At 42.8% G+C, this 25,151-nt stretch overlaps 2 protein-coding genes and 1 pseudogene across 3 annotated transcripts; 2 read left to right on the top strand and 1 right to left on the bottom strand.

Moving 5' to 3' along the window:
- Positions 1 to 1,220: 1,220 nt before the first annotated feature.
- On the bottom strand, positions 1,221 to 3,383 carry LOC147336081 (E3 SUMO-protein ligase KIAA1586-like). The gene has a single exon (XM_086286139.1). The coding sequence runs from the start codon at positions 3,381 to 3,383 to the stop codon at positions 1,221 to 1,223; it is 2,163 nt and encodes a 720-aa protein (XP_086142265.1).
- An 11,255-nt stretch (positions 3,384 to 14,638) lies between these two features.
- On the top strand, positions 14,639 to 15,716 carry LOC147336080 (uncharacterized; annotated as a pseudogene).
- LOC147336079 (neuroligin-2-like) lies at positions 14,783 to 22,135 on the top strand. 2 transcript variants are annotated; one of them, XM_086285100.1, is made up of 4 exons: positions 14,783 to 14,913; positions 18,400 to 18,553; positions 19,348 to 19,714; positions 20,017 to 22,134. In XM_086285100.1, the coding sequence occupies exons 3-4, from the start codon at positions 19,380 to 19,382 to the stop codon at positions 20,843 to 20,845; spliced, it is 1,164 nt and encodes a 387-aa protein (XP_086141226.1). In that variant the 5' UTR covers positions 14,783 to 14,913; positions 18,400 to 18,553; positions 19,348 to 19,379; the 3' UTR covers positions 20,846 to 22,134. The 2 variants fall into 2 exon arrangements, with proteins under 2 accessions (XP_086141226.1, XP_086141225.1); XM_086285099.1 differs by lacking the exon at positions 14,783 to 14,913 and having other exon boundaries at positions 18,452 to 18,553; positions 19,354 to 19,714; positions 20,017 to 22,135.
- The last annotated feature ends 3,016 nt before the right edge of the window (positions 22,136 to 25,151 follow it).

The following is a 25,151-nucleotide window of genomic DNA, read 5'->3' as shown; positions in this document are numbered from 1 at the left end:
AATGAGCGACATCAGACGTGTGCACTGTGGTCACGCCGGCATCGAATCCATCCAAGTTACATGGTTTATTAAAATAATCAAATTACAGCGTTTACATTTATGTTAGACTACTTTTAATTAACTGCTTTAGCCCATTTACAATGAAAATGTAAAAAAAAATCTTGTTCATGACCTGTGCAGTATGTTAACACTATTGGAAGTAAAAATAACTTGAACTCCAATTTCGAAAACACAACTTTCTTTCTTTTCTTTTTTTTTCTTTTATACAGCTCTGACTTGTATTATGAGTCTGTGGTCTGGGAGAGAGTCCTGTAACTCTCTGTCTCCAAAATACAGTATATAATGACCAATGCTGGGCAATTAATTATATAGTTACTTCTTCAAAAAAGTAACTCAGTTTGGCAAACAACGTTTTTTGCAGCTATTTTTTTAAATGCAGCCAAGGCGTTTTTAAATAAACATTTCAAACTATTTACAGAACAATCAGCTGTTCTGCATCAAATCTGATGCCACACAAATTATTTGTGCCACTCCAAAAAATAATTTCTGTCCACTATGAGATAAAGGAGAACAACAGCCTGATACCTGCAGGCCTGACAGCAGCAGATGTATCACTCCTGTACAGTGCTTTAAGTGGCCCAGAAGAGGTGCCGGTACTCTATTTTTTTTCCGCCTCCCCTGAGGTAACAACAACTATATTGAATGGGTTTTATATACAACAGTCAACAGACAACCTTATACAAAATAATAAATCATTTTATTAGTTTGTGGATTTGCTTGAGCTAGAAAGAGCTACTGAACATAAATAAAATGTGCAAAAAGGTATTGAATTTTTTTTTTAACAAAATGTACATAAAATAAATTATAAACTAATTTGTATTTTGCTCTCTCTTGAGTCACTGCTGCTATCAGCAGCAGCACTTGTAAAGTGTACCTGCAGAGCTTGGTAGTTCTCCCATACTACTTTCACTGTTCTCTCACTTGAAGCAACCCAAACATAATAACCATAGAACAGTAGAACATAATCTTGAGTCTTGAAGATGGTTCATTTCTTTACCCCTGAAAAATATACAAAAGCAGATTCAGCAAAATACAATCACAGTACACCAAATGAAAAATGAGAAATACTGTACAAATCATTTTACCTAGAAAAGGCTCCAGCACGTTTTGGGCTCCACTTTCCTTTCACTTTGGGCTTCGCAGTTTGTGGATGCTGCACTTCACCTCCCTAGTGCCAGCCATGTCTGCACATATGTTTGTGTGTTAAACTGATCCAAGGGTGGTCCGTTGCATTTCAGGAAAATCATATTTGAAAGCCTTTTGATGTTGAGAGAGTTTCTTTTATCTGTCAAAGTATCATTCATTGAGCTGAAAGCTCGCTCGCATTCACTTGTTGATACTGCAATGGTGTGGACAGCTGTAAGAAGCGGCTTCAGGGCTGCTGGTGTCTTGGAAGCTTTAAGGTCTTTATACTCCCTAAATCCTAGGACACTTTCCCTCTCCCCAACTCTGAATCTCTGACATAAACGTCTGACCGCTGCATCCCCATATTGAATATCTAGAGATGCAGGCCAGGAGTCAGACTGGAGGACCTTGATGTCTGAGAGGAGGTGACTATCTGTCTTTTCAGATGAGGTTTTACTGACATGCGAGGAAGTTGTTGGAGTCATCCTGCACTTAACATTTTCAGCCAGGCTACGGAAAAATTGGCCATGGTTGATTTTTATAACCCTCTGATTTTCATGCAGGCATACATTTCTGAAGATTTTCTCCTTTTCAGCTTCAATGGCAGTTTGTGTGGGACCAGGTGTGGATACCATTGACTCAAACACCCGGATTTGTCGGTCCAGCTGCCTGTCGGCTTGATCCAAAGTCATGTCCCATCTCTGGAGCATTCTTGAGAGGTCACTGAGTTCTGTGAAAGCGTCATACATGATGCCAAGATTGACCACAAAAGAAACAGTAGTGAGAACATCATTGAGTCCTTTGTATTTTGCTCTCTCTCTTGAGTCCCTGCTGGTATCAGCAGCAGCACTTGTAAAGTGTACCTGCAGAGCTTGGTAGTTCTCCCATACTGCTTTCACTGTTCTCTCACTTGAAGCAACCCAACGCACTGATAAAACACGGCCTATCACAAGGAGACGTTGTCCAACATTGTGAGCACTCTCGGTTAACTCCCTTTGGTTTTTTGGTGATGCATGGTAGAGGGAGTAAAGCTGATCTAAGAATATTTTAAAGTGGTTGATTCCTCCTACCTCCTTCAAAACATCACAAACTGCCAGTTCCAGTCTGTGATTGGAACAATGCCAGACAAACAGGTAAGGGAATTTGGAACAAAGCTGCGCAGCAACTCCTGCTTTCCTCCCAAGCATCACTGAGGCTCCATCACAAGCAAATGCCAACAAATGTTGCTGTAGGTAGTGAGGGTCAAAGCCATTATTATGAAGACATCCTAACAGTGCTTCAGTGATGTCCTTTGCTGTGGTCCCCTGCAGCTCAATCAGTTCAAAAAATATTGTGTCTGGATTTTCACTGGAAATAGCTGACCGCAGGCACACGACAAGCACAGACTTTCCACTTATTGTAGTGGATTCATCAATGAGCACACACAATTTTCTTTCATTCATCACTATGTCATTGACTACCTTCTTTTTCATTTCAGCTGCAATGTGATCCAGTATATTTGCACATGAGTTATTAGAGTGCAAAACTCTGCCCATCTTGACACCATTTAAGACTTGCAACTGGACATCTATTGGCATGTCTGTAAAGGGACGCCCATGCTTGCCAATCTTATAAGCTGTTCTAAACACATTGCAAGTTGAAGCGTAGTCAGCCTTTCTCATATCTTCAATGTGTTTTTGCATTGTATTTTGTGTTGCCTTCTCTTTTATTTCAACTGCTTTCTTGTGATAAATTGAGTCTCTGTGCTCTTTTATTTTCTTTCGTAGTGAGTTTTGTTGTGCAGCCTTGTCCCTTCCAAAAGACGAGATTAAGCACCCACTCCACTCCTGCGACACTCTCTGCCCTTGCTGCATGTCCACGCGAGCACAAACTTGACTACACACACTACAACCCAACTTTTGATTTCTGCTGATCAGCCACTTGTAATTTGTGGAGAAATACCGGACTTGTGCTTGGGACCAACATTCTGGCCACTCATGCTCGCTAACGCGGCTGTTGTCATCAGTAGAAATGGTGTCATTCTCGTCCTCGTCGTCGCCAAAAGTGCCGTCGTCCGCGGCTGCGGCACTAGTGCAGCTTTCATTAGCTTGCGTCTGACCTGCAGCGATATCATTCTGGCTTGGTGGGGTGTCAGCCAGCGAGTCCTCTGATTCTGACCTTGTTCTTTTACTACTCAGAGTCTGAAGCCAGGAGAGCATATTAAGTGTTCATTGTTTTTGTATTTTAACGAGCAGCTGTTTGCGCGTTTTACACACCCTTGAGTTGTTGACATGACAACGGCAAAAGCGACGCATGCGCTTTTCACTTGTAAAACACATTGGTGTATGGGTAATGTAGTCTCTGCTCTGGGTGGGACGAATTAGGAAGCGTGCTTGTGAAGGGCGCTCTGAAAAGCGGCAGTGCAGCCAAACGATGTGCAAATGAGAGTACCGGTACGCTAAAAGCACGTTCTGGGCGCATGGAGAGGTGGCGGTACTCTCAAGAGCTATATTTAGAAGTGGCGGTACTGAGTACCGGCGCGTACCGGCCCACTTAAAGCACTGCTCCTGTAACACCTGTAACATTCAGCAGTCGCCTCATTGTTCTGACGCACACAACAAAACTACTGACTACACTACACACTAACTACACAAGATTTGCGCTAAACGTCGCAAATCTCTCACATCTCAAAACACCACCGTCACTCCTAAAACTTCCCCCGTTTCTTAACAACTAGATGCCACGTTGCCATATCATTTTTTGATTGGTCGACATGGTACTTTTTTAGACGAATAGGAAAGGCAGAGGGGGTGGGGTTTGTTTTTGCTCACAGGTGGAGAGCGCTTTCGAGCCTTTTTTCTTATAAAACGCCAATTTAACCGTTTCTTCCCGCAGTAAATATAAACAACCAGTATTCAGGAAGAAAACCAAACATTGCATTTTTTTTATCACAACTCTGGTTTTACGTGGTCTATCAACACGATTTAAAAACTGGTGTAAATTCCCCAATTTTTCCGTCAATTGTTCCGTCTGTCCTGCTCACATCTCCAATGGTTGTACACGTTGTCATTAACATGGCTTCACTCCACATCAGCCACGCCGCTTTGACAGCTAACACACCGGCGTTGGCACATAAGGACGCTGTCATAGCCTGTCAACAACGTTGATTGGCTGCGCATATACGCATTATTGGCTGGACTATGGGATAAGGTGGCATCGTTCCCATATGGGAGCAACCAGTCACTTACTGACCAACACTGCAAAACAGAATTATTAAAGTATTAATTTTAATTTCAATTCAGGTTAGATTTTTTTGGTGCGCAACGCAGAATTTCTGTGCGCAGAGACTGTGCCAGCAGTGCGCAATTGCGCACGTGCGCAGCTTAGAGGGAACATTGCATAGGCCCACTAAAAGTTACAAAATAAGCTACTATCAAATACATTTACTGTAAACACATCAGAAGGTTATTTATGTGGCAAAAAGTTAGATCTATACAAAATTTTGCAGGGAAACGGAGAAGGAGCTCGTATAGGTTTGAGTTTTATTCACATCTGTTGTGCAGGTACAAATAGCAGAGTGGAAAACTTTATACTTTGTGTTTGCAAACATTAATTTATGAAGATTAATTAACATGAGTGTAGCACAAAGTAAAGGTGAAAGCAGTATTCTGACATGACAGTGCAATCAAAACACATTTTGCCACAACAATCTGTGAATAATTGTAACAACTGTCATTTTAATATTGGACAAACTAGTTGTGCAGCCCTAACCTGAAATCTGCTGTTTGTTCTGAATGAAAAACGTTAGTCTTTGGTAAACATTTTAATCCCATTTATAGATGCAATATGTTATTTCAGTTAAGACTGAATGTTACCACACGTTCCCATCATTAGAGCGCATTTAAAGTGTGGAGAAGTCTGTGAAGGTTCTCAGTCATCCAGGTCATCATAGTCTAAGGAGCTTGGAAAGAAAAGCGTCTGGACTTCTTTGAGTTACTTGAAGACGTTTCACCTCTCATCCGAGAAGCTTCTTCAGTTCTAAGGGTCAAATGGTGGAGAGTCCAAGCTGTATTGAAGAATTTCTAACTTCATGTAGGCTAAACAGCGGCCTAGAATTAGACTCAAAATCCTGCAGTTGCCCAAAATAAAGGGGGCATTAATGTACCAGATTCAACAGAACTCCAGAAATAACTGCTAAGATGGGTCCAACACATCTGAGTTCATGCTGGAGGAACTGTGGGACACACTCTGCCAACCACACTCATATATTGTGGCTCTGCCCTAAACTCTGTGTATTCTGGAGGCAGATATTTGATGCTCTCAAAGACATTTTCCAAGGTAAATATTCCACTAAGTCCTACAGTAGCAGTGTTGGGAAGGATTGCAGAACATATTGACTGCAAAGCCAAAACTTACTTGCTAAATATATGACTCACTGCAGCCCTAAAATGCATAACTATCAGATGGTTAAAACCAGATATAATCTATGGATCCATGTCTGTCGGATGGAACAAATTACATACTCAGACTACAGAAACAAGTCTTTGAGAAACGGTGGGGACCCATGTTACCTTTCCTATTACAATGAAGAACACCACCTAATTTTGTGAGCTCTCTCTCTCTACACACGCACACACGTGTGTGCTGGACATTCATGGCTGCTTTGTGTAGTTACAGTTGAATAGAGGAAGTGTAGGATGTATCACTGCTGATTCAAAATAACATGTAAGAGTTTGTGGAATGTTCTTTGTCTGTATATAAGATGTAAGGGTGGTGGCCACAATTCAGAGATGGTCCTGGTGTTTCGCTGGGAAGCTCTCTCCACTTTGCAATGTGTTTATTAAACCCGCTTCAAATCAAGCTCACTGGGTGCAGGTTATTGTTAAATTTTCCTCAACAATTTTGCATTGTCAGGCTGGATTCCTCTGGTGAGTTTTGCTGAATCACTGGTATGTGGTGACTGGCCATCCTGAGGTAAAACTGCCTCAGTCCCACCGTTCCTTTGTTTTCAAAAAGGGGGAATGGCGGGGTGTGCTTCAGCAACTCACACATGCAGGAATTTTTAAAAGAACCAAGAGAGGCACTGCAGAGGATCTGCATCAGTGAGCTGTTTTGATTTGGGAGGATTTTATACGGGTGTAATTCATGGTTTGTATCACTGCAGTGAAAACTGATGTTACTGATCACGAGAGAGGAACATATGTTAGTGACAAGTTTCTGTGTTGTGTCCCACCTGTATCTACACAGACCCTGTGGTCTATATCATGAGCACCTACACATTAAACAACTGTAACATTATAATGGCATCAAGCTCACACTGAGGCCTGTGGGGCACTATCAGCCACTGAGACAAAAGACAAATTTCAGTGTTTTAACATATGAATATTAAATACTTAAGGGCTACTTGTTTAAATAATGGAGGTGAACGATACATCATCATTTTACATGATAATATCACAGATGATAGACTAAATGAATAGATTTTAGGTGCTTGTGCATTCTTAAAGTCTGATATGTTGAACTGAACTGAGTGTGTCAGCTGTTCAAAGCCTCTCCCAGTCAGTGCTGTTCTCCATGCCTGTCTTACTGCACATGGTGTTATTAGCACAAACACTTTAAAGGTGAACATTTAGGACTTACTGCAAATGTTACTATGTCAAAGTTTCTGTGACTCAAACAGAGGAAATTTTGATTTTTTTATTTCCACACCTAATTTATTTAAAAGTATTTAATAGCATATAAAACCCAAAATATGCTTCGGTTCACATTTAACTCCAGAAAATCATCAATCAAAACATGGATATTACCTGACCACAGATTCGTGGTGATGTCACTGCTCTTTTAACTGTTTGGTGTCTTTGCTTTGTTTGCTGGTTGTAGAAATGGTTTATTTGAGCTTTGAGCTGAGATTCAGAGGTTTCTGTGGACACTGCTCATGTCGGCACTTATATTTCTGACCTTTTCTTATAGCCGATTAAACATGATCTCCTCCCTTTTGCCCCCATTTTTGGTGGTGTAGGCACAAATGATCAGGCATGACATTCTCATAATAAATAAGATACTGCAAATAATTATTTGTGCAATTGAAGTGAATTGAAAATGTGTATGCAATCATACAGTTTTAAAGATTTGGCCTAAATAACGTTGGAGTGAATGAGTCTAAACATGATGACCAAACTAGTGACACACACACACACACACACACACGCACAATGTTATGCCAGTTTCAGCTGAAACTATGTTTCAAACCATATTCTGGGTCTTTAGTTCACCATTTATGAGGTTTCAAGAAGAAAATAAAAGACAGATCTGAATGTTTGAAAATGTTTTGGAAAGATTCTGTAAAGATGAGATGAAAAATACTCAAAGGATAAATTTAATTGGTTTATTATTTAGATAAGGTGAAAAAAGTTAAACAAACAAATAAATGAAGAAAAAAGGCAGAGGAGAGAAAACCCCAACAATCCCCTCTGAGCAAGCACTTGGCGACAGTGGGGAGGAAAAACTGCCTTTAAACGGGCAGAAACCTCCGGCAGAACCAGGCTCAGGAGGGACAGTCAACTGCCGGGACTGGTTGGGGGTTTTAAATGGATGATTCCTCATCCATTTAACACATCTTTGGTGGAGTTTAAATGTAAAATGGGCAAAATTCATCGTGATCGTGACTCCTCACGTCAGCATGCTTGGTTACCCGACAACATTAAAACGACTTGCAAATATGTTTTAAATGGATGATTCCTCATCCATTTAAAACATCTTTGGTTGCATTTAAATGTAAAATGCGCAAAATTCCTCACGATCGTGACTCCTCATGTCAGCAGGCTTGGTTAGACGATCACAAAAAAATGACTCGCAGAGATGTTTTAAATGGATGAGGAATCATCCATTTAAAACATCTTTGGTTGCGTTTAAATGTAAAATGCGCAAAATTCCTCGCGATCGTGACTCCTCATGTCAGCAGGCTTGGTTAGACGATCACAAAAAAATGACTCGTAAAGATGTTTTAAGTGGATGATTCCTCATCCATTTAAAACATCTTTGGTTGCATTTAAATGTAAAATGCGCAAAATTCCTCACGATCGTGACTCCTCATGTCAGCAGGCTTGGTTAGACGATCACAAAAAAATGACTCGTAAAGATGTTTTAAATGGATGATTCCTCATCCATTTAAAACATCTTTGGTGGAGTTTAAATGTAAAATGCGCAAAATTCCTCGCGATCGTGACTCCTCACGTCAACATGCTTGGTTAGACGATCACAAAAAATGACTCGCAAAGATGTTTTAAATGGATGATTCCTCATCCATTTAAAACATCTTTGGTTGCGTTTAAATGTAAAATGCGCAAAATTCCTCACGATCGTGACTCCTCATGTCAGCAGGCTTGGTTAGACGATCACAAAAAATGACTCGCAAAGATGTTTTAAATGGATGATTCCTCATCCATTTAAAACATCTTTGGTAGAGTTTAAATGTAAAATGTGCAAAATTCCTCACGATCGTGACTCCTCATGTCAGCAGGCTTGGTTAGACGATCACAAAAAAATGACTCGCAAAGATGTTTTAAGTGGATGATTCCTCATCCATTTAAACATATTTGGTTGCGTTTAAATGTAAAATGCGCAAAATTCCTCGCGATCGTGACTCCTCACGTCAGCATGCTTGGTTAGACGATCACAAAAAAATGACTCGCAAAGATGTTTTAAATGGATGATTCCTCATCCATTTAAAACATCTTTGGTTGCGTTTAAATGTAAAATGCGCAAAATTCCTCGCGATCGTGACTCCTCACGTCAGCATGCTTGGTTAGACGATCACAAAAAAATGACTCGCAAAGATGTTTTAAATGGATTATTCCTCATCCATTTAAAACATCTTTGGTTGCGTTTAAATGTAAAATGCGCAAAATTCCTCGCGATCGTGACTCCTCATGTCAGCATGCTTGGTTAGACGATCACAAAAAAATGACTCGCAAAGATGTTTTAAGTGGATGATTCCTCATCCATTTAAAACATCTTTGGTTGCGTTTAAATGTAAAATGCGCAAAATTCCTCGCGATCGTGACTCCTCATGTCAGCATGCTTGGTTAGACGATCACAAAAAAATGACTCGCAAAGATGTTTTAAGTGGATGATTCCTCATCCATTTAAAACATCTTTGGTTGCGTTTAAATGTAAAATGCGCAAAATTCCTCGCGATCGTGACTCCTCACGTCAGCAGGCTTGGTTAGACGATCACAAAAAAATGACTCGCAAAGATGTTTTAAGTGGATGATTCCTCATCCATTTAAAACATCTTTGGTGGAGTTTAAATGTAAAATGCGCAAAATTCCTCGCGATCGTGACTCCTCACGTTAGCAGGCTTGGTTAGACGATCACAAAAAAATGACTCGCAAATATGTTTAAATGGATGATTCCTCATCCATTTAAAACATCTTTGGTGGAGTTTAAATGTAAAATGCGCAAAATTCCTCGCGATCGTGACTCCTCACGTCAGCAGGCTTGGTTAGACGATCACAAAAAAATGACTCGCAAATATGTTTAAATGGATGATTCCTCATCCATTTAAAACATCTTTGGTTGCGTTTAAATGTAAAATGCGCAAAATTCCTCGCGATCGTGACTCCTCACGTCAGCAGGCTTGGTTAGACGATCACAAAAAAATGACTCGCAAAGATGTTTTAAATGGATGATTCCTCATCCATTTAAAACATCTTTGGTTGCGTTTAAATGTAAAATGCGCAAAATTCCTCGCGATCGTGACTCCTCACGTCAGCAGGCTTGGTTAGACGATCACAAAAAAATGACTCGCAAAGATGTTTTAAATGGATGAGGAGTCATCCATTTAAAACATCTTTGGTTGCGTTTAAATGTAAAATGCACAAAATTCCTCGCGATCGTGACTCCTCACGTTAGCAGGCTTGGTTAGACGATCACAAAAAAATGACTCGCAAATATGTTTAAGTGGATGATTCCTCATCCATTTAAAACATCTTTGGTTGCGTTTAAATGTAAAATGCGCAAAATTCCTCGCGATCGTGACTCCTCACGTCAGCAGGCTTGGTTAGACGATCACAAAAAAATGACTCGCAGAGATGTTTTAAGTGGATGATTCCTCATCCATTTAAAGCATCTTTGGTGGCGTTTAAATGTAAAATGCGCAAAATTCCTCGCGATCGTGACTCCTCACGTCAGCAGGCTTGGTTAGACGATCACAAAAAAATGACTCGCAAAGATGTTTTAAGTGGATGATTCCTCATCCATTTAAAACATCTTTGGTGGCGTTTAAATGTAAAATGCGCAAAATTCCTTGTTTTACGCAGGACTCCTCACGTCAGCATGCTTGGTTAGACGATCACAAAAAAATGACTCGCAGAGATGTTTTAAATGGATGATTCCTCATCCATTTAAAACATCTTTGGTTGCGTTTAAATGTAAAATGCACAAAATTCCTCGCGATCGTGACTCCTCACGTTAGCAGGCTTGGTTAGACGATCACAAAAAAATGACTCGCAAATATGTTTAAGTGAATGATTCCTCATCCATTTAAAACATCTTTGGTTGCGTTTAAATGTAAAATGAGCAAAATTCCTCGCGATCGTGACTCCTCACGTCAGCATGCTTGGTTAGACGATCACAAAAAAATGACTCGCAGAGATGTTTTAAATGGATGATTCCTCATCCATTTAAAACATCTTTGGTGGCGTTTAAATGTAAAATGCGCAAAATTCCTTGTTTTACGCAGGACTCCTCACGTCAGCATGCTTGGTTAGACGATCACAACAAAACGACTCGCAGAGATGTTTTAAGTGGATGATTCCTCATCCATTTAAAACATCTTTGGTGGAGTTTAAATGTAAAATGGGCAAAATTCCTCGCGATCGTGACTCCTCACGTCAGCATGCTTGGTTAGACGATCACAAAAAAATGACTCGCAGAGATGTTTTAAATGGATGATTCCTCATCCATTTAAAACATCTTTGGTGGCGTTTAAATGTAAAATGCGCAAAATTCCTCGCGATCGTGACTCCTCACGTCAGCATGCTTGGTTAGACGATCACAAAAAAATGACTCGCAAAGATGTTTTAAGTGGATGATTCCTCATCCATTTAAAGCATCTTTGGTTGCGTTTAAATGTAAAATGCGCAAAATTCCTCACGATCGTGACTCCTCACGTCAGCAGGCTTGGTTAGACGATCACAAAAAATGACTCGCAAAGATGTTTTAAGTGGATGATTCCTCATCCATTTAAAACATCTTTGGTTGCGTTTAAATGTAAAATGCGCAAAATTCCTCGCGATCGTGACTCCTCACGTCAGCAGGCTTGGTTAGACGATCACAAAAAAATGACTCGCAAAGATGTTTTAAATGGATGATTCCTCATCCATTTAAAACATCTTTGGTGGCGTTTAAATGTAAAATGCGCAAAATTCCTTGTTTTACGCAGGACTCCTCACGTCAGCATGCATGGTTAGACGATCACAAAAAAATGACTCGCAGAGATGTTTTAAATGGATGATTCCTCATCCATTTAAAGCATCTTTGGTGGAGTTTAAATGTAAAATGGGCAAAATTCCTCACGATCGTGACTCCTCACGTCAGCATGCTTGGTTAGACGATCACAAAAAAATGACTCGCAAAGATGTTTTAAATGGATGATTCCTCATCCATTTAAAACATCTTTGGTGGCGTTTAAATGTAAAATGCGCAAAATTCCTTGTTTTACGCAGGACTCCTCACGTCAGCATGCTTGGTTAGACGATCACAACAAAACGACTCGCAAAGATGTTTTAAGTGGATGATTCCTCATCCATTTAAAGCATCTTTGGTTGCGTTTAAATGTAAAATGAGCAAAATTCCTCGCGATCGTGACTCCTCACGTCAGCAGGCTTGGTTAGACGATCACAAAAAAATGACTCGCAGAGATGTTTTAAATGGATGATTCCTCATCCATTTAAAACATCTTTGGTTGCGTTTAAATGTAAAATGCGCAAAATTCCTCGCGATCGTGACTCCTCACGTCAGCAGGCTTGGTTAGACGATCACAAAAAAATGACTCGCAGAGATGTTTTAAATGGATGATTCCTCATCCATTTAAAACATCTTTGGTTGCGTTTAAATGTAAAATGCGCAAAATTCCTCGCGATCGTGACTCCTCACGTCAGCAGGCTTGGTTAGACGATCACAAAAAAATGACTCGCAAAGATGTTTTAAGTGGATGATTCCTCATCCATTTAAAACATCTTTGGTGGAGTTTAAATGTAAAATGGGCAAAATTCCTCGCGATCGTGACTCCTCACGTTAGCAGGCTTGGTTAGACGATCACAAAAAAATGACTCGCAGAGATGTTTTAAATGGATGATTCCTCATCCATTTAAAACATCTTTGGTGGCGTTTAAATGTAAAATGCGCAAAATTCCTCGCAATCGTGACTCCTCACGTCAGCATGCTTGGTTAGACGATCACAAAAAAATGACTCGCAAAGATGTTTTAAGTGGATGATTCCTCATCCATTTAAAGCATCTTTGGTTGCGTTTAAATGTAAAATGCGCAAAATTCCTCACGATCGTGACTCCTCACGTCAGCAGGCTTGGTTAGACGATCACAAAAAAATGACTCGCAGAGATGTTTTAAATGGATGATTCCTCATCCATTTAAAACATCTTTGGTTGCGTTTAAATGTAAAATGTGCAAAATTCCTCGCGATCGTGACTCCTCACGTCAGCATGCTTGGTTAGACGATCACAAAAAAATGACTCGCAAAGATGTTTTAAGTGGATGATTCCTCATCCATTTAAAGCATCTTTGGTTGCGTTTAAATGTAAAATGCGCAAAATTCCTCACGATCGTGACTCCTCACGTCAGCAGGCTTGGTTAGACGATCACAAAAAAATGACTCGCAAAGATGTTTTAAATGGATGAGGAATCATCCATTTAAAACATCTTTGGTTGCGTTTAAATGTAAAATGCGCAAAATTCCTCGCGATCGTGACTCCTCACGTCAGCATGCTTGGTTAGAAGATCACAAAAAAATGACTCGCAAAGATGTTTTACATGGATGATTCCTCATCCATTTAAAACATCTTTGGTTGCATTTAAATGTAAAATGCGCAAAATTCCTCGCGATCGTGACTCCTCACGTCAGCAGGCTTGGTTAGACGATCACAAAAAAATGACTCGCAAAGATGTTTTACATGGATGATTCCTCATCCATTTAAAACATCTTTGGTGGAGTTTAAATGTAAAATGGGCAAAATTCGTCGTTTTACGCAGGACTCCTCACGTCAGCATGCATCTTTGGCTCTCCAACGGGAGATTGAGAGACCAGCGTTGGACTGGTTTCCTCTCCACTTGGTGACAGTGGGGAGGAAAAACTGCCTGTAAACGAGGACAAACCTCCGGCAGAACCAGGCTCAGGAGGGGACAATCAACTGCCGGGACTGGTTGGTGGGGTTAACAGAGGTGGAGCAAGACGAGGCTACATCAGGTGAGGAAGCCGTAGCGTCTCTCCTCTGGAACAAGTGGAACCATTTCTTCTTTACGTACTTTCTTACTTTTCCAGGAGCGCTTTTCTTCTCCAGGATGATTTCTCAGCTCGTGGATGGTTTCTGATGCTCCTGCTGAAACGAACTGAAACTTGCTGTTGCTCACCCCTATTTATAGAAAAACATCAAAGGATTCTTAAGATCTATGACATCATCACTCCCTAAGCCAATGAGATTGTCGCTTTGGAGCGTGATGTCACAGGAGGCGGGCCACGCCCCCCGCCGCCATGACAGCTTCAGCTATGGTTCGTACGTGTTGTGTAGTCGGTTGCAACGTTAGATCTCACGATCGTGAAGGCAAGAAACTGGATAATGGGCTCTTTTCATCGTTTTCCATCCTGGCGGCGACGTGAGGGATCCCATGTATCCGATATCACCAAACAAAGACGCCAGGCATGGATTGCAGCGGTGAGACGAGCGGATATCGAGTTCCGTGCAATCTCCAGCTTTTTGTTGGTTTGCTCGCGGCATTTTCTCTCCGGTGAGTTCTAAATTAATTCATATCACTATTAAAAGGCTTTTAGTGTTTTTTCTCAATGCGCTGCGGTCATAGATAATGAGATAAAACATGCTAACGTGTGATGCTGCACAACCACGTCATGTCGACTGAGTAGCTTTTGATTTGGCATTATTTCAGGCAAACCAGCATATGAAATGGATGTAACAAATCCAGACTGGGCACCAACACTGGGACACGACGACAAACCTGTGTCAGACTCGGACCGGCATGCAAGGCGTATGCAACAGAAGCGAAAAAGAGCACCCATTGCAGGTAAACACCCCCCCCTCCAAAAACATACTAAATTGCTCTTATGGTACACTAATCCACACATAACTTAAAGATGAATCACACACATGTCATTGGAATATTGGTGTACATTAACCTTTTGTCTATGCACTATTTTTATCTTACAGGCTTGATGATCGATGAAGGTCTGACAGAAGAACAACAACAAAATAAACATGTCATGGAGGCAGTGGACAGCAATTGTGTTGGACAAGTGGAGGTTGACGTACCAGCTGCAAATGTGGACAGTGGTGATGGAGTGACAGCGTCACGGAAGCTGAAGGGCAGACGAAGGATTGTGTGTGCAGTCAACAGGGCAGAGCAGAAATAAACCGGCTGTTGGAGGAGAACAGACTGCTTCGAGCACAGTTGCAAAAGACAGAGCTGAATGAAACTTTCTTAAAGGACGATACCGAAAAAGTAAGATATTACACTGGACTACATTGTTATGCTGTCTTAATGTCCCTCTTCAACACTGTCAAAGATTTCCTGCCAATATCAAAGAAACTGACAGGTTTCCAAATGCTCTTACTCACACTAATGCGTCTGAGACTTGATCTTCCAGTCCAGCATCTTTTCATCTATTCGATGTGTCCCACAAAACACTGTCTTCTGTCTTCACCGATACCATTGATGTTTTGTATGCCCGCTTAGGAGCACTGGTGCACTGGCCTGAGAGGCACTGTCTGCAGGCGACAATGCCTCCACAGTTTACTGAAACTTTTGGAAAACGAGTAGCCATCATTGTTGACTGTTTTGAGATTCGAACAGAAAGACCATCTAATTTAAAGGCACGCGCACAAACATACTCTCATTACAAGGGTACACACACCATAAAATACCTCATCGGGATTACACCCCATGGAGCTATTTCTTTCATTTCCAGGGGATGGGGGGGTCGTGCATCAGATAAACACATCACAGAGAGATGTGGAATTCTTCAAAAGCTGTTACCAGGGGACGTAGTATTGGCTGACAGAGGCTTTGACATCAGAGATGCTGCAGGAATGATGTGTGCACAGGTCAAGATTCCAGCTTTCACAAAAGGCTACGACGTGCCCACCTTAGAATTCATGTTGAGCGAGTAGCAGGTAGTTTGCGCAACAAGTTCAAAATGTTACACACTACAATGCCAATCCGATTACTCTTATCATGTGACGATTGATAAGATCGTTAAGGTTTGCTGTGTTTTTGTTAATATGTGCCCCAGTGTTGTTGTCAAACCAGGGCCAAATGACACTTGCTCCTGTTGAGTATTCTTAAAGCTGTTTTTTTGGATGTACAGTACATTGTAAATAGTTGTACTTTGTGTGAAGTTGTTTTAATAAAACAAAAAAGAATAGTATATTTGTTTGTTTTTCTTTATTATAGATCTATTCACATGTACACAGCAATCAGATCAACTGAAGATGCCATTGCTACAACGCTCCACACCACCATCTCTCACCTGGAAGTGCAGGGCCGTTACGCCAGGCTGCTCTTTGTTGACTTTAGCTCTGCTTTCAATACGATACTCCCGGACAGACTAATAGATAAACTGCTGGAAATTGGACTTCCTTCCACCACCTGCCGCTGGATCAGAGACTTCCTCTCAGACCGTGTACAGAGAGTTAGAGTGGGGCCTCATCTTTCCTCAGCCCTCAGCCTCAACACCGGCTCTCCACAAGGCTGTGTACTGAGTCCCCTACTGTACACTCTGTACACACATGACTGTGTTAGTTCCCACCCAGACAACACAGTCATCAAGTTTGCAGATGATACCACTGTGGTGGGGCTCATCTCAGGGGGAGATGAGACTGCATACAGAGCTGAAGTTCAGAGGCTGTCAGATTGGTGTGCAGACAACAACCTGGACCTCAATACCACCAAAACAAAAGAACTGGTAGTTGACTTCAGAAGGAGGAAGTCCGAGCTGCAGCCTGTCAGCATCAACGGGGAGTGCGTGGAAAGGGTCTCCAGTTTCAAGTTTCTGGGTGTGCACATAGACACAGACCTCCAATGGAGCTCTAACACCTCTGCGGTCTTAAAGAAGGCCCAACAGCGTCTCCACTTTCTGAGAATCCTCAGAAAAATGGACCTGAAGAAGGAGCTGCTGACCGTCTTCTACCGCTGCTCCATTGAAAGTGTGCTGACATATTGCATCGGTGTGTGGTTCTCCAGCTGCACCACAGCACACAGAAAGGCACTCCAGAGGGTCATCAACATGGCCCAAAAAATCATTGGACATCCTCTTCCCTCCCTGAAGGACCTGTACAGCACTCGCTGTCTCAAGAGGGCACGCAGCATCCTACGGGACTGCACACACCCAGGACACCGGGTGTTTAAGCTGCTGCCGTCTGGCAGGAGGTTCAGGCTGCTGAGGTCCCGAACAAATAGACTCAAGGACAGCTTTTACAACAGGGCAATAGCCCTGATCAATGTAAATAGCTGACCTGACTGGATACCTCCCTGGACTTTTTAGGGGGAGGTAACAATGTTTAAAACGATAACAATAATATTTATATTTATAACAAGGTGCAATAATAATTAATGTGCAATAATAACAGTGTGCAATACACATACACTTATTCTTCTTTTTTATACTAAGTTAATATACTGTGTTGTGTTGTTTGTTACGTTGTGATGTGTCATATCGTGTCGTGTTGTGTTATATGTAGTGCCGACGTAGGACAGTTTTTCCAATTTCATTGTACTACTGTACTATGTATGACTGTGCAATGACAATAAAGAGTTATCTTATCTTATCTTATCTTAATCACATAAAAATGAAATGCAAACTATTTACATCGCACCACACAGCTGTCATCAATCTTTAACCACAACATGAAACATTACAGGCTATTTAGAGCAGCACGTTGTTTCGAGAAGTATTTCCCAACAAGTTCAGGAAGGCACACTTTACGAAAGAAGTCTTGTGCTTGCTTTAAGCGCGGTTTCCAGAAATCCACAGCAGGGAAGACGCGAATCACAGCAAGGTCTCTCTGTGTCCACACAACGAGGTCACAGTGGTTGGCGCCCGTAACAATTTTTTCAAAGTACCGTCTCTTGGCGTCTTGCACAATCGGTCGCGATACAGCCCTTTGTCTTTTGTGCTGATTTTGAGCATGGTTCTGGCAGTCCCGAATCCAACACTCCAACACTGTGTGCTTGTTTTGCTTTCTGGCCTACTGACATGGCGCCGTGATCCCACAATGCACTGCGGCGTGATGTCAACTCCAAAGCCCTATTTTTTTTTAAACTGTTTTCAAACTTAACTTAAAATTTCAGTGTTTTATTTGTATATTTGTATATTGCAAAATCACAATAATCTTCCAATTTAGAACTACAAGTAAAAAAAATTTATTTTCATAAACCACGCAGAGCCGCACCATAAGGACTAAAGAGCCGCGTGCGGTTGCCGACCCCTGATCTAAAGGGTTTAACAAAAAGCTTCCTGCTGGAAAATGAAATGTCCCCACTGGGTGATCGTGGCTCAAGAGTTGGGGGTTCGCCTTGTAATCGGAAGGTTGCTGGTTTGAGCCCCGGCTTGGACAGTCTTGGTCGTTGTGTCCTTGGGTAAGACACTTCACCCGTTGCCTACTGGTGGTGGTCAGAGGGCCCGGTGGCATCAGTATCCGGCAGCCTCGCCTCTGTTAGTGAAAGTGAAACATGCTTTCATCTGTTTTTGGTAATGTGCTGGAAAAGCTTGAAAATCGACCTTGAATGTGCTTAAAAAGTGCTTACAGTTATTATTACAGTTTATAGCAGGACTTTCATGGCAACAGCTAATCTTTATTTTGTTTACTGGGAAATGAAATGCTGCCAATTCACAAAGCTGTGTTTCAGCCGCACTTCCTGTTATAGACTTGTGATGCACACAGGCTCTGTTCCAGCACTCAGCATGTTCTTCCTCATTTTCTCCACCAGGGGGAGTTCCTAAACTATGACATCCTGATAGGAGTGAACCAGGGAGAGGGGCTGAAGTTTGTGGACGACAGTGAGGACAACGACGGCATCTCAGCTGCGGCGTTCGACTACACCATCTCCAACTTTGTTGACAACCTCTACGGATACCCAGAGGGTGAGGACGCCACCTCTGTACACTGCCACTTTTTCAGTTATTCCATTTAACAGCCTCCTCTCACTTAACTGCATTTTGCAGCATCATCAGGTTTTGTCTTATTAGGAGCCGCGTTTGTTGATCTGTTAGTTTTTTTCTGTTTACTGTAATAAATGGATTAAAATAAACGGATAATCATCAAAATGACAAATGTGGACAATTATCAAAGCTTACATTACAGTTCTGACAGCTTGAGTTCACATGAATTTTCAAAAGAATATAAAGACCTGTGAAAGTGCTTTAAGCGTTTAAAACATGCGAGTAAAGAATGGAATCAGTAACATGTGAGCCCAGTGAAGTGCATCAAACAAGACAAGCGTGCTAAAGAGAGCCACTCATCCACATCACGGCGTGTCTGCACCTTAACCTTTGAGGCTCTGTGGGCAGTAATGCTATCATCCCCCAGGTAGTCGGCTCCCAGTCTCAGTGTCTGTGTTTCTGACAGATCGGCCTGCGAACCCCTCACAGCCGGACCACAGTCACAGTACAGACATGTTTGGATAATGCAGTCATGCTTCCTCTCTGCTGCCTGTCACTCGTTCTGTTATCTGAAAGACTGTTTTTTTTCCTCTCTAGATTTCTCACTCGCTTCCTGGCTCTTGGTTCATCTCACCAACATTTGCTTTGGTTTCATATCTTTTCATCAGACCGATCTCTTAAAAAATGTCTCGCACTGCTGTTACTTTGCTCTTAGCAGTTTTTCACTTTTATCTTTCTTCCCCCTCCTTTTGTCCCCTCCTGTGCTTCTTCACCAGGCAAAGACATCCTGAGGGAGACCATTAAGTTCATGTACACAGACTGGGCGGACAGGGACAACGGAGACATGCGGCGGAAGACTCTGTTGGCCCTGTTTACGGACCACCAGTGGGTGGCACCAGCTGTGGCCACTGCCAAACTCCATGCTGAGTTTCAGTCCCCAGTTTACTTTTACACGTTCTACCACCACTGCCAGACGGAGACGCGGCCCGAGTGGGCCGACGCCGCGCACGGAGACGAGATACCTTACGTGTTCGGCGTACCGATGATCGGTGCCACGGACCTGTTCCCGTGCAACTTCTCCAAGAACGATGTGATGCTGAGCGCTGTGGTCATGACTTACTGGACTAACTTCGCAAAGACTGGGTAGGCCTCATGTCGTAGTGTAAACTGTACACGTTACTGTATGTTCTCTGACAGCCTTCTAGTCATCTTGAATACTTGAATCTGGGTTGCTAGTTTAATTCTCGTGTGGCTTTGAAGAATTGAACATACTGGTTGACCAAAAGCATCCAGATCCCAGAGCAGCCGGTTGGTCTTAGATAGTTGAAAGGTTGCACAGAGAATGGGCCTCCTGTCTGTATTCAGTGTATTGATGCCACATGTTACTTATAATGGAGACTGAATATAACTTTGAACTGAAACGTTTAACCTTTATGCTCCACCAGGGACCCCAACCTGCCCGTCCCTCAGGACACCAAGTTCATTCATACCAAGCCCAACCGCTTCGAGGAGGTCATCTGGACCAAGTTCAACTCGAAGGACAAGCAGTACCTTCACATCGGTTTGAAACCTCGTGTCAGAGACAACTACAGAGCTAACAAAGTGGCCTTTTGGCTGGAATTAGTCCCTCATCTTCACAGCCTGCACGACGTGCTCTTTCCCACCACTACGCGCTCCCCTGCAGGTCGTGACCCCGGCACCACGAGGCCCAGGAACAACGTTCCTCGAACCACTCGTCATCCTTACCCTACCTTCCCGTCAGATCCCGAGCCCGAGGGCTCAGAGCGCCCACCCCAGGACCTCTTTCCCGGAGACACCCGCGACTACTCCACCGAACTGAGCGTGACAGTTGCAGTTGGAGCGTCGCTCCTCTTCCTCAACATCCTGGCCTTCGCCGCCCTTTACTACAAGCGTGACAAGCGGCACGAGATGCGCCGGCACCGGCTGTCCCCTCAGCGGGGCGGCCCCGCCAACGACCTGGCTCACAGCCAGGAGGAGGAGATCATGTCCCTGCAGATGAAGCACTCAGAGCACGACGCTCACCACGACATGGAGCCCCTGCGACCCCACGACATCCTGCGGCCCGCCTGCCCTCCCGACTACACCCTGGCACTGCGCCGCGCCCCCGACGACGTCCCGCTGATGACGCCAAACACCATCACCATGATCCCCAGCACCATCACCAGCATGCAGCCTCTTCACGCCTTCAACACATTCCCCTCCACCGGCCACAACAACACCCTGCCCCACCCCCACTCCACCACCAGGGTATAGTAGGGACAGGCCCGACACAGCGCCACCTAGGGACCAGGAACACTGGCTCTGCTACCGCTCTGGAAGGGAGGCCTCTAGACGTGGGCCTTCGTTCTGTCCTCTTATTCTCTTCTTTCTCCAAAAGCAACTACACCTGCTGCGTCATGTGCTGTAAAACTTGGCAGCTCCCTCCACTGGTGGCATGTGGAGGTGCAACTGAAGTGTACAGCAGCAGATGAGCAGTTTGGGGTGGGGGTGGGGTGGGTGACTCAGATCTTTCAAAGATACTGTTTTCAAAGACGGTCTGCTGTTTCCAGGCTCAAGACCTCCAACATTTGTCAAAGGGACGAATGCTCTCTCGCTCCTCGCTGTTTTCTCTTTTTTACGTTGGCGTCATCTCTTTTTCCATCTCCTGTGTGTTATGTGCACATTATGCTTCTCTTTTCTACATCCCTGTTTTACTACTGCTCTCTTCCTCTCATTTGACACGCCTCCCTCCTGCTCTTCTCTAAAAATTCCCGATCTGCTGAGCAGTTTGGAGGCGGGAGGCGTACACTAAACATATAACTATAAAAACACTCATATCTTTCATTCTACCAGCATTTTTAGGTGCCAAGTAAGTACTGCTGTGTTTCATTTCTCATCGAGGGAGCAGAAAAACGAAAGAAAAATAAAGTATCGCTATTTACTGTCAACTAACAGAGTTCTGTCATGTTCTCGTGACAAAGTGCCAAACTGGCCTCAGTCGTGTTTTCCTTTCTTTCATCTTCTTTTTTTGTTGTTTTGTTTGAAGCATTTGTTTAATTGTTGTTTTTTATTGTGTGGAAATAATTTTTCTGAAAATATAGATATAGAGAAATGATATTATATATAGTTCTATATAAAATGTGTACAAAGGAGAAAGTATATAAAAGGGTTTTCTCAGTGGGGGATCTATGCATGAATTATTTTTAAAGACGCGGGGAAAAGGACACTGTACCTGTCGATGCACGTTTCCCAAAATCTAAACGAGTCATATCGCTCCATGTTTGCTACTTTTGGTTTTTGGTTTTCTCCCGCAGAGTAAGAGCATCGCAGGAGCTCCTGAAGTCAAACGACGCCTCCCAGCACTCATTTATTAAAACGGAGTCGATGCCAAAAGTCTTAAACGTTAGAATCAAAGCAACAGCTGTGAACTCAGTCATGGTGTCATGTGCAGCCTTCATCTTACTGTCACTACTTTTTCATTTTAGGGTACGTGAGGTAAAGCGTCCGTCGATGTAGCTTGATTGTACAAAATAATTTTTCTACGTTATTAACAAAACAGAGCAGAGACTGATGCTGCTCCTGTCTGACCCCCTTGTGTATGGCACGTGTGTGTGTGTGTGTGTGTGTGTGTGTGTGTGTGTGTGTGTAGGAGCGGCAGTCGCTGTGTGAGTGTGATATCACATCTGCATCACTCAAGCGTAGGCGGGCCCGCGTCAGACAACAATAAACAAAAAGCAGAAAAAGGCCAACAGTAAAAACTCAGACTCCAGCATGAGCTCCTTCCTGCTGCTTAACCAATCACCTTCCTCCATATCATCACTGCTCCCTCCCTCCTCCTCTCTCCATCCTACACCACCTTTGTTATTTAACACCGACCCCCCCCCCCCCCCCAAACTGATAATCAGACAAATTCCCAAACACCTGACTTCACTGTGTCGACACCGTTCCTGACTATTTCTGACCTCAGGTCAGCTCTGCTATTATCCTCACATTAAGGGTTCGTTCACCTGCCTGCAGATGATCTGTGAGCTCGTCGGTTGTAAATTAAACTCTAAGCACACTGAGGGTAACCGGGAGGCGTTCAGGGCCTGCAGTGCAGAGCTGCAACATGAAAAAAAGGGATGGGGGCTCAGATCTCCTGAACAGGGTGGAAACAACACGGTGGGTTTGTGCTGTTTGTGATTCCTGCTCCGTCACTCTGGTGGAGACGACTGCAGCTCAGCAGCGCTCCCTGCTGATCCTCTGATGAAGATGTCAACAGTATGTAAACTGAGCTGATGTGCTGCTGTTTGAGCCCACGTGGTAGCGTACGTCCAGTATGGGAGAACTTAGTCACCGGTGCTGTCTTTGCTTGTGCTCTAGCTTTAGCCTGTTTGATTGTTTGTTTTCTATTTTATTACTGCCTAAAAGGGGAGGTGGGGGAAACACATGCCTGACTTCTCCTGTCAGAGGTTTTGTAAGCTCACTGGAAGGGAAACGTGCACAATGTAAATCATAAAACAACTGACTGGGGCTGTGCTGCAGGTGGATCAGTGCTGTGGACAGTAGCTGTGGAAAAGAGACTGGACAAAGACTCTCAGCCTTAAATACAGGACAGAGGATGATCCGATCATCTTTCAGCTAACAGTGTCGAGCAGAAGGACGGCCGGCTGATGCGTCCGTACGAACCCTTTTGTACTCACTCCTGTGTATAAGGAGGCGGCGAGGGGTTGTGTAGTTAACCTCAGCACCACACAGCTACAGCAGAGGAGAGAACACAAACGAGTCCTTTCATTCGGCTCTGTTCTTTCTCCTTGTCTGTTTTATAAGCTAACACTAGAGGGCGCCATTGTGGCACATTCAGCGCTCACTCTGAGGTCACTGGACAGAGAAGAAAATACCAAACTGGGAGACGGATGGAGACGAAACATCTGGAAGATCAGAACTGTACATTTTTAAGTGTAAGAAAAAAAACAGACAAAATATTTGTAAATATTAAGTTTCTTGTTTATTTTATGTTTTGTTTTTTTGGGGTTTTTTGGAGTGAATGAATGATATGCTTATTTTGTGATGACAAAAGACAACAGGTGCAGTTTGTAATGAGAAGAAAAAAATGGCCGTTAGCTTGAGGTTTCAAATGAGTTCATCCTTACCACCGATCAGTTTTGTCTTTGTTTCTTCAACATTTATTTTATTTTTGTCATAACGTTGATCGTTATCATGTGACCATCCGGTAGCAGGAAGGTCGCTGTAGCAGAAGTCATCTCCACTGAAGCCCCCTCACAGCAGAGGGCCAGTCATGCTGTTTATTAGGATTTGCTAGTTTCCAGTGAGAAAAAACATTTTCATCAAGTTTTAAATCCTTTCGTTGCTCTTTTCTCTGCGATTGTCATAAAATCGTCGTCCTCTTTTCAAGCCTTAGCTCGCTTTTATTTTGAAATATGAGTCTTGTGATCAGAGATGAATCTGTGCTGCATGATGTGCGTAACATCAGAGCGATAAAAGCCAGCTTTGCCTTTCAGTGATTCGCAGTAAGGACATAAATGACCTAAACTGAGACTGAAAAAAGTGCAGTCAGTTAAATGTTAGCTCACCTAACATGTAGCAGTGTTTACATGTAGCCATGTTTGACAGACTCCAGGGCTTTGATACCATAAGATGCCTCATATCCTCACAGACTCATGAGATCACACAGGTGGTCTGACCTGCTCGTGTCACACTGTGCTGTCTGTCTGTCCGTTGTTTTTCTCCTGCAGTGATGTTATGTAGCAGAAAAACAGTTGGATGCTGGAAAAGTGCAGAGCGATGGGTGACGTGTGGAGAACATCACAGTCTGTGTGTGTTCAACAGCTGTTAGAGCCACACTTTGTCCTTTCTGTGGTATAACTGCTGGATTTATTTTATTCCAACACTTAGAAACTGTCAGCAAAGCAAAACTTCATGATTGGATGATCCTGTGTCACGTCCACAGTGTCAAACGTGCACAGAGACAGTGACACCCACAGAGAAACCCTCAGCTTGGTGTCCATTGCAAATCTGCACCTGTTGTCTTCTTTCTACTTTCTTTGTTGAACTCAGAAACTCGAGACTTGAGATGAAGAAAAATGTTAAATAATGGAATAAAAAAAAGATGATTATTAAAAAAAGTAAAGTAAAATTATATAAATAAATGAGGTGATGATATTTCTGTTTACTTTAGAAGTTATTATACACTGTATGCTGTGATTCTGATCTGGGAAACATTAAAGACATTCATAGCCAGACTGCTGACTTTGTGTTTTTATTCAGTCGCCTAACAGAAGTGCAGTAAGAAACGATTTAGCCCATCCTGATTTCTTAGCTATTTGCATATTTGACACACTTACGTGTTTCAGATCGTGAAGAACATTTTTATGATAGATAAAGATGACCAGAGTCAGTGTAAAATAAAGCTTTTACATGTATTGCTGGGAGGTCGGCAGCTCCCTCCACTGCTTGGCCCTCTGTGAAAAACAACTGGGATCCAGCTTCCCTGTGATGCTGAATTATATAAGCGGAAGAACATAAATAGATAGAAGGATGGATGATTGTATTTTGTGTACAATTGTTGAAGTGTAAAAAG

This window comes from Aulonocara sp. 'chitande type north' Nkhata Bay, linkage group LG3 (assembly GCF_057382095.1).
Source record: "Aulonocara sp. 'chitande type north' Nkhata Bay isolate Kocher_YH1m ecotype deep benthic linkage group LG3, A_spYH_male_GT1.1, whole genome shotgun sequence".
In the NCBI taxonomy this organism is placed as follows: domain Eukaryota; kingdom Metazoa; phylum Chordata; class Actinopteri; order Cichliformes; family Cichlidae; genus Aulonocara; species Aulonocara sp. 'chitande type north' Nkhata Bay.
This window is presented reverse-complemented; position numbering and strand designations above follow the sequence as displayed.

Coding starts and splice junctions, on each gene's coding strand:
- LOC147336081 (XM_086286139.1), bottom strand. CDS start 3,383: ATGCTCTCCTGGCTTCAGACTCTGAGTAGTAAAAGAACAAGGTCAGAA.
- LOC147336079 (XM_086285099.1), top strand. CDS start 19,380: ATGTACACAGACTGGGCGGACAGGGACAACGGAGACATGCGGCGGAAG. Junction 19,715..20,016: donor ACTAACTTCGCAAAGACTGG/GTAGGCCTCATG, acceptor ATGCTCCACCAG/GGACCCCAACCTGCCCGTCC.